At 44.7% G+C, this 18,545-nt stretch overlaps 1 protein-coding gene across 4 annotated transcripts in view; it reads left to right on the forward strand.

Moving 5' to 3' along the window:
- The window catches only part of CDK15 (cyclin dependent kinase 15), a 101,265-nt gene that overhangs the window by 48,440 nt on the left and 34,280 nt on the right, over positions 1–18,545 (forward strand). For all 4 annotated transcript variants that reach the window (XM_053280191.1, XM_053280162.1, XM_053280182.1 and 1 more), the window contains one exon: positions 5,326–5,389. In XM_053280191.1, coding sequence (XP_053136166.1) covers positions 5,326–5,389 — 64 coding nt within the window. The remainder of the gene's footprint in view (positions 1–5,325; positions 5,390–18,545) is intronic.

An 18,545-nucleotide genomic window follows, 5' to 3' on the forward strand; every position in this document is an offset into this window, starting at 1 on the left:
AATAGGTTTTGTGTCCCAAAATGGAAAAGACAAGACAGGTATTCTAGTCTTTTCCATCATAGATATTCTAGTCTATTCAAGATTTATGCTTATATTATAATAGAGACTTAAATTATAATAGACATATATTCTAGTCTATCATAGATATTCTATGTTTATTAATTCTATAATAATGTCTATTTGTAGCACACTTTACTTGGTTGTATTCCTGGGAAACTCAATGGCCACATTCAGCCACCATTATTTGAGCCATGATCTCCTCCTCTTTTTGCTTCCCTCTCATACACAGTCTTAATAAATAACCTCCTGGTTTAATTAAATCACCGTTTGCCTATGCACCTGAACAGCAAAACTGAGGTTTGGGCCCTTCATATACCAGAATTGCAAACCACACTGTGTGATCCTAGTTTGGAGGGCTTACTCAGCAGTTTATTGGATGTAAGCTGTGAATGTGAATGCATCCAATTGGACTGAACGTAAGGGCAAGTTATGGTTTGATTACGTAGGAAGCTGTCTACAGAGTCAGATATTGGTCCACCTAGCTCACTATTGCCCACACTGACTGGCAGCAGCTCTCCAAGGTTTCAGGCAGGAGTTTCTCCCAGCCCTACCTGGAGGTAGGGATTGAACCTGGGATCTTCTGCATGTTATTTGCAATTACATCTGACTTGCTTGAAATTACACAGGCAAATCAAAAAGATCATGAATAAGTAGGGGTGAGATTTTTCTTTGTTTTAAAAAAGCCTTCCCAATTTCCTCTTATTTTTAAAACTCTCTCAAAGGAAAATATAAGTTTAATATGTAAAACAAAATACACATTGAATGAAAAACCGTGATTAACTTTTAAAAAACTATTAAGTATGTAATTAGAAGAATTCCATTACATTAAGATACCAATTTCTTTAAAGCCAGAAATAATACCTACTGAAACTTTAATTATTTAAACAAGGAGAGAAAAAGGCATGTTATCTTCCCTAACAAAGATTAAAATCAATTTAATTGGTTCTCCACTGCCTTGACATGATTCTCTCTGTGAGTCAAGCAACCAAAAAGGGAAATTAATATCGCAGCTGTTAATCAAGTGATATTTGTGCACTCTATCTTATTAAAGCTACAGGGGCAGAAAGAAAAACTTCCCATTGCTACTTTTTGGACCAATTTGTTCACACTGTATTAAATGGGATTTCCCCCCCTTCAAAAATATAGATGCTGTACTTATGTTTTGGAGACAGAACATCTACAATATGCACCAAATCAACAAGGCTGAAAATGTTGTAGACTGTATGTTGCTAATAAAAATCTGCTATAAAGAATAAACCTAGTATTAATCCAGACAGACTGAACATTATTCAAAAATTATATTAATGAGTTCCAAATTAAATTGCCACCCCACCCCCCATGCTAAGGGATGATCCAGAAGTTGTAATTACTAGCAGAGCTGCAAAGATCTTGTGTACTAGTACTACTAGTTTCCTTTTGCAATCCCACCTCTGCAAAAGGAAACTCATGCATGCAAGCCAGGAGAGTGACTTGTGGCTCCACTTGCATTGCATGAGTTTCCTTTTGCAGAGGTGGGATTGCAAAAGGAAACTCGGGCAATGCAAGTGGAGCCACAAGTCGCTCTCCTGGCTTGCATTGCGTGAGTTTCCTTTTGCAATCCCACCAGGACTCACACAATGCAAGCCAGAAACACATTGCAAGCCAGAAACACATTGCAAGCCAGAAACTCACACAATGCAAGCCAGGAGAGCGCCACTGGATCCACTTGCAGGCAGCTACCCTCGGTTTAGGGGTGGGGGGGTGAAGCCTGCTATGCAAAGCACAGAAGAGCTGTGGAGGACGTTATGCAAGGGAGGAGGACGTTATGCAAGGGAGTAGGTGCATTCTCTCACACACAACACACACAGGGGAGAGAGAGATTTGAGCAATGAAACTTACTTTGTTAATGCAGAACAGAAGAATAAAATGCAGCCAGAGGGCAGTGTGGTGGGCAAACGGCAGGCAGACAGAGTCAAGGAACATCCCCAGCAGCAGCAGCAGCTCTCGCAAGCTACTCTGCTCCACTCCTCCTACGTGCAGCAAGCAGGGAGGGAGGAACTGAGACAGCCAGCATGGTGGTCATGTGTTCTCCGGCAGCCAATGGGAGCTCCCGCCCACCGGAGATCTCCGTAATGATGGGGGGGGGAAATCACACAAAATTTTTTTTTTTGCCAAAAGCAGGGGACTGGCAGGGGCACTTTTTGGCGCCCCCTCCCAAGTGGCGCCTGGGGCACGTGCCCCCCTGCCCCCCCTATCGTTACGCCCCTGCGTGCAGCTAAATCGGCTAGTGCTGCGTTTGCTGTGCAGCCGGGAGCGGCTCTCCCTGCCTTTAAAAAGCAGGGAGAGTTGCTCCGGCCACACTGCGAATGCTGGCTGTGCAGCCCCGTTTGGGAGCTAAATCACGCCCCGCCCCCAGGTCTGCCGCCAGATGCAGGGTGTGTGTCTGGGGCATGAGCCTTTTTTGAACCCATCTGCTCAATGGTGACTCTACACCTGGTGAGGCCTTTGGGACAGGGAATAATCTTATTCTTATTTACTCTTTCTCTGTAAAGTGCTTTGTGATCTTTCTGTTGTTGTTGAAAAGTGGTATACAAATATATGTAAATAAAATAATAATAATAATAATATACTGCCTTTCTGACACACATCCCTCAGAATGGCTTGCAACAGAATATTGAAACAGCAAAAGTATATTGGTCAACATCCAGTAACTCTGTGCTTACTCAAGGATGTGGCACTAGTCAGATGTCCCAACTCAGGAGTTTGCATTCCCAGCTAGGGATGTGCGAGCCGGCTTGGCTTGAAGGCTCGCCCTTGAACTGAACCAAAGGGAGCCAGTCCAACGGCAAGTCGAGCCAAGCCCCTGCCTCATGAGCTGTCCAATGGGTATACTTGTAAAGGGGAATCCAGCAAGGTAAAGGCCTAAATGGGGGGGGGGAGGGAAAAGGTAGTCTTTTGGTAGTTTACCATTAAAAGCAAGCCATGACTGCGGCGATGTGGATTCCTTCCAACCCCCGCCCCCACTGGCCTACCAAATGATCAGGTGGCTGCGCTGCAGCCCGTTCCGGGCCTTGGGCTAGCAGCTGCAGGGATGACGGAGGCGGTGGCACGGGCTCCTTCCCTCACCCGCCAGCCTCCCAAATGAATGGGCAGCCGCTCTGTGACACGTTTGGGGCCTCAGATGGGTGCCTGTGGTGGTTGGGATGATGAAGGTGGTGGCAGGGGCTCCTTCCACCACCCCCGACTGGCCTCCCAAATGACTGGGCAGCTGCACTGTGGCCCATTTCGGGCCTCTGCACACACATGTTCATGAGCTGTGGCCCCAAACAGGCCATAATGCAGCCACTCAGTCATTTGGGAGGCCGGTGGGTGAGAGAGAGAGTGGAAGGAGCCTCTGCCACCACCTCCGTCATTTCAACTACCACCCATCCAAGGCCTGAAACAGGCCATAGTTCAGTCACTAGGGAGGCTGTGGGTGGGGGGTGGAGGAAGGAGCCACTGCCATCCCCGCCACCGCAGCCACTGTGGTTACCTTCCCCCCCCCCCATTACTTGTAAAAGAGAATCCTTTCCAGATTCCCCATTATAATCATACCTGTCGAGCCCTTCGAGCTGGCTTGACGGCTGGACCAGACGGGGCCTGGGCTGAATTGAGCCCGAGCCACCTGGGGTGGCTCAAATCCAATCTGGATTCGAGCCAAACTGGACAATCTGGTTTTGTGCACATCTCTATTCCCTGCACAGTGGCTCCTGCTGTGAAACCTTTTCCTCATACAGGTGAAACTCGGAAAATTAGAATATCGTGCAAAAGTCCATTAATTTCAGTAATGCAAATTAAAAGGTGAAACTGATATATGAGACAGACGCATTACATGCAAAGCGAGATAAGTCAAGCCTTAATTTGTTATAATTGTGAGGATCATGGCGTACAGCTCATGAAAACCCCAAATCCACAATCCCAGAAAATTAGAATATTACATGGAACCAAGAAGACAAGGATTGAAGAATAGAAAACATGTAGGTGGTGCTGGTGCATAAAAGAAGTATGGTGGCAGGGCTCTGCACCCCCAAATTCACTGGACATGTCAAAAACCACACCTAACCACAAAGATGGGACAATAGACAGTCCATATGTGCAATTATCATGCAGCTATACCAGGTGTTTTTTGTAAGTTGGATTTTTCACATTAATGTATATGATTAAAGCATGGGGAAAGTACAGTTTTATAATGGATAGGTGACAACAGAATGTGACCCCCCCCCACATAGAGTGAGTAAACAAAGTGTGACAATCCTGTACTAAATATCTTGGCTGGAAGTTCTGAAAGAACCTTCTTCTGGAATATAACCCATCTGGAAAATGCTGACACTTATAGGTATATCAAAATAGAATAAGACATGCAAATATTTATAAATGTAGTACATAAAAACAATATGAAAATCCAAAATTTAGATATGACAATTCAAAATTTAAGTATCTTGGCATCCAGTCTAACCTTCCATGGACATTCCAATTTTTCCGCATTGAGTGAGGTGGGTGGGGTGATTTTCAGTTATCTTGCCTTCCCTATGCAGCCGCTCCTGAAATTAGTCAAACATCTATGGCACATCTGTGGAAAATTAGTCTGAATGTCAGCCACTCTCTGGAAGCATATTAAAACTGAGCTGTGTAACAGCAGCAATTCCAAAGACAAATAATATACAGACGAAATTGGGCTTGCATCTTTCATGCAGCCAGTAACAAAAAGCTTGCTTTAGAGTATCCCATCTTTATTGGCATGCATTTGCTTGCTTGAGGGCAGAGTCCTAAGGTAGATTCAGACCACCTAATCAAGATACAGCATTTCCAAGGTCCAGTTTGTCTTTGAATTGTGCCCTGAATTGTTTTTGAACACCTGTCAGAAGCTCCATTTACTATCCATTCCTTTTCATCTTAGAACAGCAGGGGTATCTTATCACAGCCACAGTGTATGGCTTCTGAATGCCTATCATTTGGGAAAGCCATGACCCTTGAGAATCACTCTTCAATGCAATCTTGGTCAAAGGAAGCACCTTTGCTAGAAATAAGGCTGTACAAGGATTCTGAGTACTGCTGCTACAATGGAAATGGCACCTGTCGATTCAGTCACTCAAACACATCTGTATCCCCAGCTACCCTGGCATAAAACCTGTCTGGGCTCTTTTTCAGGAATGCAATTAAGAATAGTCTGCCGATGTGTCTTTTCTAACAGTGTTGTGGAGTTGTTGTTGTTTGTTTATTTGTTTTTTGTTCTCTGGCTCTGTGCAGGTACTGGGAATCCCAACAGAGGAAACTTGGCCAGAAGTTTCAAAGCTTCACCACTATAAGCTCGGTATGATTGTACTGACTTTCACGTCAAACTGTATATACAGTACTCCAGTATTATTATTTGAAACTGCTTTTCACATAAGTAAGATTAACATTGCATCCTAAAGTTAACAACACTTTTAGAACTCTTGGATGAAGAGTTCCTGTCTGTAAAGTACTCCTGTGTTATACTAGAGCAAGATAAAGATTATAAATGGATGTTGAGCCATCATGGATAATACTTCACTGGCCTAAATGATTAGTGAGGGGAAGCTCTGAGAGCATGCCCATCATTACATCTTCTCTGAATGTCTTGATACCCTCCTGGCATGCCCCTTTTTTGTGTAATATAACTTTATTGTGTACTGGGGCTGTTCATTGGAATGGCCAGTCTACATGCATTCCAAATACTAATTTAAACTAATATCCAGAGTGCATATGTGGGTGTAGTGGTTAGCATGCTTGCCTAGGACCGGGGAGACCCGAGTTCAAAATCCCCATTCAGCCATGATATTTGCTGGGTGACTCTGGGCCGGTCACTTCTCTCTCAGCCTAACCTATTTCACAGGGTTGTTGTGAGGAGAAACTTAAGTATATAGTAAGAGCAGGATATATAGAATGAATGAATAAATAAACGTAGAGTGGCCATTTGGACAAACAACCCTATATGAGATAGAAGGACTTGTCATGAGGGTGTTGGGGTTGGGATGTCCAGGATGGACATGATGGGATGCACATCCCAGGATGGACATGATGGGATGGACATGATGGGATGCATCATGATGGATGCACTCTCAACACGTCCCCTTACTAATTGCGTGGGCCAGTAAACTATCATCCAAACCAGCCCATTAACAATACTACTAGAAGCATAAAGATGCATTTCAATCAGTCAATGACGCCTCTCCCCCAAGTCTTTCCCCATCACATTTCTTTTTCCGGCTCTCCTCATTTCTGTCCCATTTGTACCCCTGCCTTTCCTCAGCCTGCTGCTTCCTTGATCCCTCTCAGACTCAACTCCTCACCCTCTTCATTCTGGTATTCTAGTCTACACCCCTCTCCTGTTGCTGATTCTTTTCTCCCCTTTGGACTCTCTCCATCATTCCTGTGGAGAACTTTGCCACTCTTTCTTTCCCAAGGCAAGCTCCCTTTGCTGCTTCTGCCTCTCCTTCCTTAAATGTCCCTTTCCCACAAGCTCGTTTCCCTTCTCCACCCCTTGCATTTTCTTTAGCCTCCTGCTTTTCAGTCCACTCCCTGCTCTGTTCTGCTCCCTTCCTTCAGAAACTCTGGGTTCCTTGTACCTAAGCACATCTCTGCTTCTCATTGTCTTTCCTTCTTCCTCTCAGAATGTTGAGCCCTTAGAAGAGTTGCCACATGGTGGCAGTATGGGATTGCCTGGGGTGGGGAGGTGAGAATGGTCAGCACTGGCATGCTGGATATATTGCCTGCCCCTTCTGTAGGCCATGTAACCCTTTAGACACAGTACGCACGCATTGCCAAGTCCCTCTGCTGCCAGACAAGATTACATCCATCCACAGGTGGATGCAACAGATTAGACAGTGGCATGATCTCAATGGTGTACCACAAGCCCAGTCCACAAGTACCACAAGCCCAACTTTAAGCAATGATATGTCTAACATTTGGAGGTTGTCTTTGGTGCTGCAGACAGAGTTAAGCCCCCAGCCCTTATTTTATAGAGCTAATCCTGGTTTTTTTCCTTTAACCCAGAATAAATAACAGGTTTGTGCTTTACCTCTTCTAGAGGCAGCAGGTTGTAAGATCTCTAAATCATCTGCCCCTGATTTTGATGTGGGCAAGGTGAGAAGTAAGTGTGTGTGTGCGCGCACTGCCGCACATGGGATTTCTAAAGCACGTCTCTTGTATTCCCATGCAGACTGGGTGAGAATTCTGTGTCCTGAACATCAAAGGGCCAGTTGTCTCTTATTTTGATGTGGGCAGATTGAGAAGTACGCTTTGAAAAGCAGGCTTTCTCTCCCCCTCCCGCCCCCACTTTTCCTTTCCTTCCCCACCCCCACTTTTTGTTTAATGTTTTCTCATGGGATATCCTTCAGAGCAGTATACCCCAGTGTCAAAGGATGGGAGCGGGGGAATGATCAACACCAATTCTCAACCTCTCAGCAGGATCATTCTCTAGGAAAAAATATAAAAGTGAAATATTAAAAACCCTGAAACGTGAAATCCATCCATCTACACATTAGCCAGTGTGTCTTGCTCGCACTCTAGGAGACATGAGGGAGGGGGCAAGATCTGTTTGAAAAACAGGAGAGGCATGGGGGAGGGAGGGGGAAATGCTTCCAGCCAGAGGTTTACAGGTTTAGCAGAGCATAGTAACATCTCTTCAAAGGAGTGGGTGTTGCTCTGCGACCTGCTCCAAACTGCCCTCTTTTGGCTCTGTTGCTTGAAAACTAAACATCTCTTATTTTCACATGCTGCCCGTGATTGGCTAAACAATAACCTGAACTTGCATTGTAAAGGTCTGGAATCTTTCACACAATTAGCCGAGACTCATTAATCAAACGGGCGTGAAATGAGAATGTGCCGCCTTCCTTTGCAGACTGGGGGCCTGTATCTCATCCCCTGGCAATAGTGCGGGGGCAGGAAGGGTGCAAGGGAGATAGCCTTGCTGTTGGGGGTAGCCCTGCTCTTTGCCACTTTTTAAACCAAAGCCAAGGGAGACGAGCCCTCTGCTGCTGGAGATATGGTGGAGAGAGGGAGCACCCAGTTGTTAAAAAATTATTTATTTATTTTTAAAAAAGCAAAAGATTTCCAAAATGGTGGGGGCACTGCTGTGGGGAGTGGAGGTGATGAAGGGCCTTGCTGGCAGAAATTTTGTTCATATTCGTCACTTTTTTAAAAAATGCCTCGCTACAGCAGGGGGAATGCTTTGCTTCTAATGAAATGTTATAATAAAAAGGGGGTTAGAAGGTCACAATGAGTTGCAGATAGGAGGAGAAGTTGTGTTGCTATACACTAGTCACAGGCATGATCCAATAGGCATCCATTACACTTTTAATTGTTTATTTTATGGATTTAGAAATCATCCTCCAGCATAAGCTCCCAGGGCAGTTCACACTTCAAAGGATGAAACTTGTCTAATAAAACAGTTCCGATTCAAGTAACAATACATGTACAGTATAAAATCACAGAAGCTACAGCCACCATTGTTCAGTAAAATCCAACCAAATCCTAAAACAAAGTTAATGCCAGCTACACAATGTGCTGGATTGCATGGCTAATAAAAATGCCTTCACCCAATATCAAAAAGAGATAGTGCCAGGTCAGCCTCTCTGGAGAGGGAATTCCAAAGGTTCCACAGCCCCCAAAGCATAGCAGTATAAAGATGCTGTATGTGAGTACATGTGTCAAAAGCGGGGCCAGAAGCGGGGCTCATTGCTCACCCCCAGCACAGCACTGCTCACAGTTACAGTGGCCTTTGTCTGAAGAGGCAAACTCTGTATCTGTGATGGTAGGCCTTTCCACGATTGGGAGGCCGGGGTGCCCCAACCTCTCAATCACAGAAGAGCTCGCCATCAAACGATATTCACCTCTCCAGACGAACACCCCTTTAACTGTGAGTGGTGCAGCTGGGGGTGAGCACTGAGCCAGGGTGGGGCTTCTGGCCCCACTTTTGACACTTGTACTCGCATAGAGCATCCTCACAATCATGTCTGAATAGGGCTATAATAATAATAATAATAATAATAATAATAGGATAATAATAAGAGCTAAAGACTCTTAACTTCAGAAATTGAGGCTTCCAATATTGGGTATTGGAAAATACCAAATATGATTGAGACGTAGAATAGCATTAGGATGAATTGTCTTGGCAGTCTCGAGAAGCAAACCACAATCTAAATGCAGCCCGACCTCAAAGTTTCTGATAGGGATGTGCACAAAAACAGTTTGCCCAATTTGGTTTGAATCCAAACCGGATTCGAACTGGACCGGGCATGTTTGGTTCCTCCCACCTGGAACAGGGGCCTGGTGCCGAGTGGCGTTAAAATCATTCTTTTTTAAAGTTGACTGACCGCCGCTGAGGGCTGCTGCAGCCTTGGGGTGTGTGCGTGTCTGGTGGCTCCCCCTCCCCCTGAATTTTCCTTCCCATTTCAGCCCTCTGCATGTAACAGCCATTTGGGGGCTGCCATGCATGCACAGCCCATTACAATTTATCAGGTAATGGAGAAGCAAGAATGATAATGCCCCCTTCCCATTCCCATATAGATAATGTGATCATGTGATGGGGTTATTCCACATCGACAATAACTCACATAGATGCTGGGCTCACATGATCCTCCCTTTTTGAGGTGGAAGATTTTTGTGAATTCAGCATTCACACAATGGGCCATTCATATCGAGTGCTCCCATCAGGTGTGAAGTTATCCACTGCTCCACCACATGAAGACTTTTGACAGTTTGATAACTGTATGATTCCGGCCAAAGACAGTCAATCTTGACTTAATTTACCTTGAAGCATAACCACAACTCCAGCATTTCAAATCACATTATCACTAGAGTGCCTTCACAACTGCATTCCAAAATAGCAGTATTACACTCAAGTTACTCTTAGGTACTCTTCATAGTATGGAGAATAGTATCCTCAAAAGGTTACCAAGAATAAAGACTCTGAAGAGCAAGAGTCATGATTCAAGATTTGATTTTGTGCTTTACAATTAATCATCTCTTCATATACTTGGAGTATCATCCTTTATATGGTTGTTGGTACTTTGACACAGACTCAACTGCAGCCAAGCTTGAACTGACCTAGCAAGTGACAGTAAAACCTGATTTGGAGTGGGGAAACCATGGGCACAGAGCTTTCGGGATTCACTGCCTTAGGGGCATTGGCTGAGGCACAACCAACATAATACTTACCCAGAATGGAGTTGGGCCAGTCACTACCATTGAAATCAGCATAGTCTCACACTGGCAAAGTCTGCCAGGTTCCAGATCGTCTCTCTCAACTGCAGCAGTGTTCACAGAAGCTACATTCCTAGTAAACAATAGCAAGTTGCAACAGATGGTACACAGGTTCTGGTTGATGACACATAGGTTTTCTCAGGTTCTCCTTGTGCTGCAGTAACTAAAAACATGTTAACAGTCTGAGGCATAATTCATAGATTGTTTGTGTGAGAAAACATGGTGTGCAGCTCTGGTGATTGATTAATCCAGGGGTAGACAACCTTGGTTCTCCAGCTGTTGTTGAACTACAACTCCCAGCATCCCTTGCTACAACTTAATGTGACTGGGGATGATGGGAGTTGTAGTTCAACAACAGCTAGAGAGCCAAAGGTGCCTACCCTAGATTGATTGGTTAATTGCTTTGCTGTAGCATGATGAAAAGAGCTATAACCATATCACAAGTGACTTTACACATATGGCTTGCTTATGTCACTGACTGAGGCTATACTCATGATCGGGCAGGTGGGCAGGAAGGTGGAGTTTCACTTACCTTCCCTCCAGATGTCAGTTGGTTCTCTCTTCAGCTTGCCACTGCGCACCCACACAATCTGTGCTGCATGATGAGTGCAGTGCATTGGGGATTCCCCTGGGAGTTGGGTGCTTTAGGTGCCCAACTGCGGATGCTTGGGCTGTGTGCAGCCCGAGCATACACATGACCCCGTACCTGGGGTAAAGGGTGCACTCACACCCTTTAACTTGGGCTAAAGCCCAGGTACAAAACCCAGGCTTGTGGGGGAGGCAGAGCCAGGATTGGGCTCAGTCCTGGCACTGCACACAAATGGCTCTATCCAGGTAGGGCTTCTCTAACCTGGGTAGGGCTGCTCATGTGCAGAGCCTTGCTGTGTGTGAGTCAGTTTTGAGATCCCCTGTATTTCTCTCTGCCTGTTCTCTTCCTAAAGATTTGTTGGTACATGCCACTTCTGCTGGTCTTCAGCTCCTTTTGTACTAAAAAAGCACTAGCAAGAGTTTTGCTTTGTGCCTGTTCATTTGGTTGCATCCGTTATGTTGCTGTTTCTGAAGAAAGCAATTCTATACTCTGCTAACACAATCCCCCTCGCCCCAAAGCTCTCATACTGGGTGAGCTTACTTTTTGATTATGATTTTTTGGTGTGTTGTGATTTCATGTGTTTTTATTTGATGTTTTAATGCTGTGTTGTGAACTGCCCAGAGAACTAATAATAATAATATAATAATAATAATAATAATAATAATAATTTTTATTTTTTACACAGCCAGACAGCTGTTAATCACTGGTTTGTTTTATACAGACATCAAGTCCCTCCCAAGGACCTGGGATGGCTGGATTTTATTATCAGTGTTGTTGCTGTTATTATAGATATCATCGCAGAATATAGGCTGTTCCCAGTAAAGTTGCTTTTTGTAATTGGCTGATGGTGAATTCTGTGGCCCCTATGGTGTTGAGGTGCTCTTCATGGTGTTTTAGAATTGCACCTAGGGCGCCAATTACTACTGGGATGATTTTGGTCTTCTTCTGCCACAGCCTTTCAATTTCAGTTTGTAGATCTTTGTATTTTGTGATTTTTTTCTATTCCTTTTTCTTCTATTCTGCTGTCACCTGGTATTGCTACGTCGATTACTTTAACTTGTTTTTCTTGCTTCTTGACTACAGTTATATCTGGTGTATTGTGTGGCAGATGTTTGTCTGTTTGTAGTTGGAAGTCCCATAATATTTTTGCATCTTCATTGTCTACAATTTTTTTGATTTTATGGTCCCACCAATGTTTTGCTACAGTTAGCTTGTATTTTTTGCAGATGTTCCAGTGTATCATCCCTGCTACCTTGTCATGCCTTTGTTTGTAGTCAGTCTGTGTGGTCTTTTTACAACAGCTGATTAGGTGGTCCACTGTTTCATCTACTTATTTACAAAGGCAGCACTTGCTGTTTGTTGTTGATTTTTTTACTTTTGCTCTTATTGCATTTGTTCTTAGTGCCTGTTTTTGTGCAGCCAATATTAAACCCTCAGTTTCTTTCTTCAAGCTGCCATTCTTGAGCCATTGCCAGGTTGTTGTTGTTGTTGTTGTTGTTGTTATTTTTGTTTACACAGTCAGACAGGTGTTATTAACTGGTTTGTTTTATCCAAACATCGAGTGCTTCCCTAGGACCTGGGATGGCTGAATTTTATTATCAATGTTGTTGCTGTTATTATAGATATCGTTGCAGAATATAGGCTGTTTCCAGTAAATTTGCTTTTTGTAATTGGCTGATGGTGATTACAAAAAGTAACTATTATTTGTTTGTTTGTTTATTTATTTATTTACACAGTCAGACAGGTGTTATTGACTGGTTTGTTTTATCCAGACATCGAGTCCTTCCCAAGGACCTGGGATGGCTGAATTTTATTATCAATGTTGTTGTTGTTGTTATTTCCTTACAGTACTCTACTGCGGTGTTTGTTTCACCATGCTGAAAAGTAGAACATTTAAATCCCCTCTAAATTCCACTTGTGACTCCCAAAGGCCAATGGAGTTGATCTTTTTCTAGACATGTTAGAATTAGAATCTAGACACATGGGTTCAAGGATAGTAAAGGAATAGGGGTAATGGAACACGTGCCTCCAGCCAAAATGAAATTACTTCCTGCTGTGTTTTGTGATTGGAGTTGTTGGATTGCATGGGAACTAGCATCACAATGCAGAGATTTGCTGTGGGCCACAAGGACTCCTCTGCCCCCAAGGGCTGTTTCTTTCATTGGAATGTATGTGGCACCATCACACAACCATCCCCACTCTCATTCAAGTGTGTGGGGCTGCTGACACCAATAAGTTCCATCTGTGGAACTCAGCACACTCGGGGTTCTGTGTTGGGGAGACTGAGTCTAAGGATGCCATTCTAAACACATTTTTTCATAGTACTTATGCGTAAACAGGATTATGTTCAGGCTGTAATGGTTGACTAACAGTCCATAATACTGGCAACAGAATCTGAATTATTTACTGAAATATCTTCACTGAAGGCTTCATTTATGTGTCTAGTACTAACAAGTAATTGTTCTCTATCAACTAAAGTCACTTGAGTATCAAGTTGAGGTGAAATATCAGGGCCTATTTTACATAATTATTTGTCAGTGGTAAAAGAGGGGCCCCTCTCTGGGGATTTCTCTTTGGAGTTCCTCTTTGGTGGGGAGGAGAATTGCTGTGAAAGGGCTGCAGAAATGCCCAGTTGTTAAAGTGATCCCTGATAGGTTAGGATTGCCATTTGACCAGTATAGAAAACATTGCCCTCCTTCTAAGGACAAGTTCAGATGACTACCCAAAAGTAAATTGGAGGGAACCAGAGGATTTGGATAGTCATCCAGCGATGTTCCTAAATAGTGGGTTATGTGCCTGCGCAGACTGCTTTGGGTTAAACTTGTTAGCTCCTTGAGATGCCCCTAACTGCCGGCTGCACGTGCTCCACGCCCGTTATTATTGGTGGTTTGGTATCCTCCTTTCAGTTTCTTTCTAACCACCAATGCGAGCACTTCTTTGGATCATTTAGCTGATCAGAAAAGAAATTACAGTCGATAAAATAATAAACAGCTTTGACTACAGAATGGCAAGACTACTCTCTTGGATTACGATAAGTATTTATGCTTCTTACGGTATTTGGAAAACAGAAAATGCTTAACAGACTGATTAATGCCTTACATTTGGATTTGTTATACAGCGAAAATTACTGGCAGACATCAGAATGGACTTTGGTTACTTGTATTGTTGGAAATCCCTTTACATGCCCTACATGAGTGTTAAAGCACCTAAGGAGAAAGCCACCTTTAAAAGGTGTGTGAGCTGCAAGAGTAAGCTCCCCTCAACAGACAGGCATGGAGCAGTGTTTGTTGTTTCTGCGAGAAGAGCATAGCGCTGCATCCTGCTTAATCTGCAGGTCCTTTTCAAAACAGACCCTAAAAAATTGGGCTGCCCACTTGAAAGTAGCACTACTGGAAAGTGTGCTAAGTCCAGAAGAGACAATTCCGCAGCCACGGAATATTCCGTATCATCTAACTCGATGTTGAAGACGGTGCCAAGGACTGCCACAAGTATGCCGTCTAAATCCTCGGTGCCACGGGCTAAGGCAACAATATCAAAGGCAGGGGCATCTTTTTAAAAGCCAGCCACCCCAGAGTCTTATTCCCATCAAGACAAGCAGAAAAGGAATTCAGAGGCTGATACCGGAGCACCTTCTACCAAAAAAATCAAGAAAAATCTCATAAGCACCATGAGAAAACAAAGGCAGCTGAAACGACACCCTCTCCTACTGGGTTGCAACAAGTCTGTGTTGACCTCTAAGAGCCCTTCGGTGTCAAGGGAAGTTCCCAGGGAGTTCACATTCTTGGTGCAAGCTGCAAATTCGGCTCATTTTGTGATGTCCAAACCCACCAATGGTGGTTTGCCAATGTCAGATTCCCTCCACACCTGACATTCTCCAACCAACTTCAAATCTCAGTTACCAATGTCAAGCAAAATGTCAGGTGGTGGAGGGAACACAATGCTGGCAAACAGACATTGGTGGGTTCAGCTGTCACAAAATGAGCTGAACTTGTGTCTCACACTGGGGGCACACACTCCTCAGGAACCTCTGGTTCCCTCCAACTTACTTGCAGGTGGACATCTAAACCCACCCTATCAGGGTTTCCATTGTCTTTTATGGCATCCACACATAGCCAGATTTGATTGTACGTAGCACTGTGACATTGCATCTAGTATGATTATTGAAGAAGAAATAAAACAAAGGGGAAATGGCAATATGCAGAAGCAAAAGAGCAAAAAAAGAGTAACTGCAAACAGTTGCGATCAGCCATTCAAAAAGGGAGATTTAAGCTTCCTCTCCCCAAGAAAGCACTTCAGAGGTGAAAAGTGAACCAGGAGAATTTGGTGCAACCCTACTTGATGTCAACACCCACCACTACTATTTGTAGTAGTTGTAGTAGTAGTAGTAGTAATTATAGTAGTAGTCGTAATCATCGTCGTCAGCACCATGTTGATATGGAAGAATTTTTGTTTCTCTAGACAAGGTATGCAAACAATGTTCCAGGGACCTCTGGTGTAGCAGAGTATGGGATTTGCTTAATGTGGAGATCAGTTGTGACAGATGGGCTTCTCTGAAAGGCTGCTTGCTTGCCACTACCAGTCAGCCCCTGCGCCATGTGGCTGCAGAACCTCTTGCACATATTCTAGGAGGTCCTAGGACACATTCTCAGACTGCACTCTTAGTGCATGTGGAGGAATGATAAGGCTTAATAGGACTGGCTAGTGCCTCATGTAAATTTCCCCCAATGCCCCAGAACCTTTAACAATGCCAAGAGTTTCTTGATAGACAAATCAATTTGGACAGAAGTTTTGTTTAAAATCCCCAAATTAGAAATATACATCCCCTCTAGGAAAAAATGTGTAGATTCCAGAAAGAAGTTCTAAAGGTGTTTTCATCGACTTTCCCCCTCCTCTCAGCACTGAACTACTTTTTCAGTCCTGTGTTTTCACATTCTGCCAGCAGATGGAAGCAAGAAACAGCGAGCACAGTTTTGTCGATAACAGAATGCATTTTAGTACAAATGCTGCCTAACCTCTTGAATTTGTTTTTGTTTTTTTAATTGTAAAGCTTCTTCCCCCTCCCCATTTTGATGCTTCATTTAAAAAGAAATCTCTATGGGGAAGAAGGAAACAGAATTCTAAAACGAAGGAAATCTTTCTTGTCATATGAACTTTTAGATCTAAAAGCAACCATAGCCATTGTATGTGTGTGTATCAACAAGGGAGTTTGCCATCTACCATGGCCTGCCTGGAGGAAAACTTATTTAATGGACACAGAATCATATTGTGAGCTGATAAACACAGAATGTCTTCAGTCCTTGTTGATACTCAGCCATAAACAGTTTGAAATTTGGATATGGGAAATTCAGATAAAGTTCCCTCCCAAACGCAGCCATGGAGTCTTTGGGCAAATCACTATCGCTCAGCATCACTTTCCTAACAGGGTTGTTGTGAAGGTAAAAAAAATCTGGTGGCCAATATTGAGTGCAGTGTTACCTAGCCTTAACTCTGTGCTGTGGGGCTGCTACGCCATTCAAAGGCAGAGTTGGGGCTGCACAAAATGGCACCAAGTTGTGCAAACAGCAGTTCTGCAGATTTCCTCATTGTCCTCAGTGGGGGAATCGGTGCAAGCACTGCTTGTGCAACCACTCATTTTGCACAGCCAAGAAGCTGCCTTGGAAGGGTGCAGCAGCCCCTCAGCACAGCATTACAGACATATAACGTTGCGCTGGATGTCGGCCAATGCATGCTACTATGAGCTACTTCAAAGGAGAGCAATATTAAAATGTGACCAATCAATTGTCTTGAATGCTTTCTAGAAAACATTGAATTCATCTCTCTTTTGACTTCAAGTAGAATCTCATAGGAGCACCTGGGAGCCCTGGCAGAAAGCCCTGCATTTCTGCCCCCAATTACCCCCCCCCCACACACACAAAGTTTACTTGAATAGGGAGGAGAGTGCAGCAGCAGGTGGGTAGCAGGCCAGTGGGGTGCGCTGGTGCATCACTGGGTCGCCAACTCCTCCCACTGTCACCCTCCTCGTGAATGAGGGCAGGATGTGGTGATGGTGGCAGCAGCAGCTCCTCCTGCTCTCTGAGAGACTGAGAGAAGGAAGAGGATCTATCTCACCATAGGAATTGGGCGGGAGGTGGGAAAGTGCCACCAAGTATATTGGAAATGGGTGGGTGAGTGAGAGAAGGTGGTGGTGGTGGTACGAGAGAGTCACGGCGCTGCTGTTTCCTCTTCTGCTCCCCCTTAGCAAACAGACCTTCCTCCCAGCATCCTGTGATCACTGCAGAGGACTATGGGAGAAAGTCTTTTCACTAACAGGAAGTACAGGAGGAAGCAGCACATGTCTCAGCACTGCCACCTTCTCCCATCTGCTCCCCATCTGCAAAGAGGAACATCCTTTGGGACATTCCCATTTGTGGGTGGGGCGGTGGACAGGGATACTGTGTGGTAGAATGGCAGACTTGTGGTTTTGCTGCCTCATCCTGGCACACACACACACACACACACACACACACACACACAAACACCCCATTTGGGCTCTGTAACCTCAACAAGGGTCCAACTTTGTCGACCTCTGTCACTGACCCTGGATACTCACTAGAAGAGTCCACACTCTTCTAGTGAGTGTGGATTTAGTAGATCCATGCAGATCTATTACAGCAGCAGAATCCTGCTTTGGCTTTGGTGGCAACTGCTGCTGCTCTTGAAAACATGTCCATCCGGCTCTCTCTTGCTTGCTCTTCCTGTGTGCACATGGCTGTGAAGGGAGGGCAGAGCAGAGCTACAAGCCAGGAAGGGTGGATATGAAATGGGGTCATCAGTCAGCCCACCAGCATACCATGCACGGTGATGCCTCTCCCTCACGCTTATCAAGCAGGCTGCAGCTGCTGCTGAGCAAGCCTCCACACTTATAGTGTGGGGCTGGAGCTGCTGAAGCCCTCAGCAACTCCCCTCCTCAACAGCGATGACACCTCCTCGGCTCAGCATCTTTACTTCCAGCTCCCCTGCACCAAAACCCACTCCTCACTCAGCACCTCCTCCTGAGGTGCTTTTGTTCTCCATGCCCCTCCATACACATGTGCTTTTGAAGAGGAAAAGCAGATGGGAGGAGGTGAGAGTGCTTCACTGGACCAAGAGAGAGCCTCTCTTGACTCTGATCTCAAACAATTCTCATGCAGCAGCTCAGTGCTTCTGAGCAGCAGCCATGTGGAGGCTCTCCTGCCATACAGGGGTCTCATTCCTCTGCATGGTTGAGTTCATTGTAAACCTGTTGCTGAGAGCAATCGGCCCCGTTCAACCCAACATAGCTTCCCTCCCAGTGGCTGTTGATGGTCTCTCCCTTCTGTTTCTGTTTAGATTGGCAGCACCTTTAGGACAAGGAACCATCTTGCTATACAGATAAAGTGCCATCAAGTTGATTTCAACTCCTGGCGCCCACAGAGCCCTGTGGTTTTCTTTGGTAGAATATAGGAGGGGTTTACCACTGCCTCCTCCAGTGCAGTATGAGATGATGCCTTTCAGCATCTTCCTAGATCGCTGCTGCCCAATTATTATACCAGCAGGGATTCAAACCGGGAAACTTCTGCTTGTTAGTCAAGCATTTCCCCACTGCATCACTTAAGGTGACTGCTCTACAGATAGGATTGCCATATTCTGGCTTTCC

This window comes from Hemicordylus capensis, chromosome 1 (genome assembly GCF_027244095.1).
Source record: "Hemicordylus capensis ecotype Gifberg chromosome 1, rHemCap1.1.pri, whole genome shotgun sequence".
Taxonomy (NCBI): Eukaryota; Metazoa; Chordata; class Lepidosauria; order Squamata; family Cordylidae; genus Hemicordylus; species Hemicordylus capensis.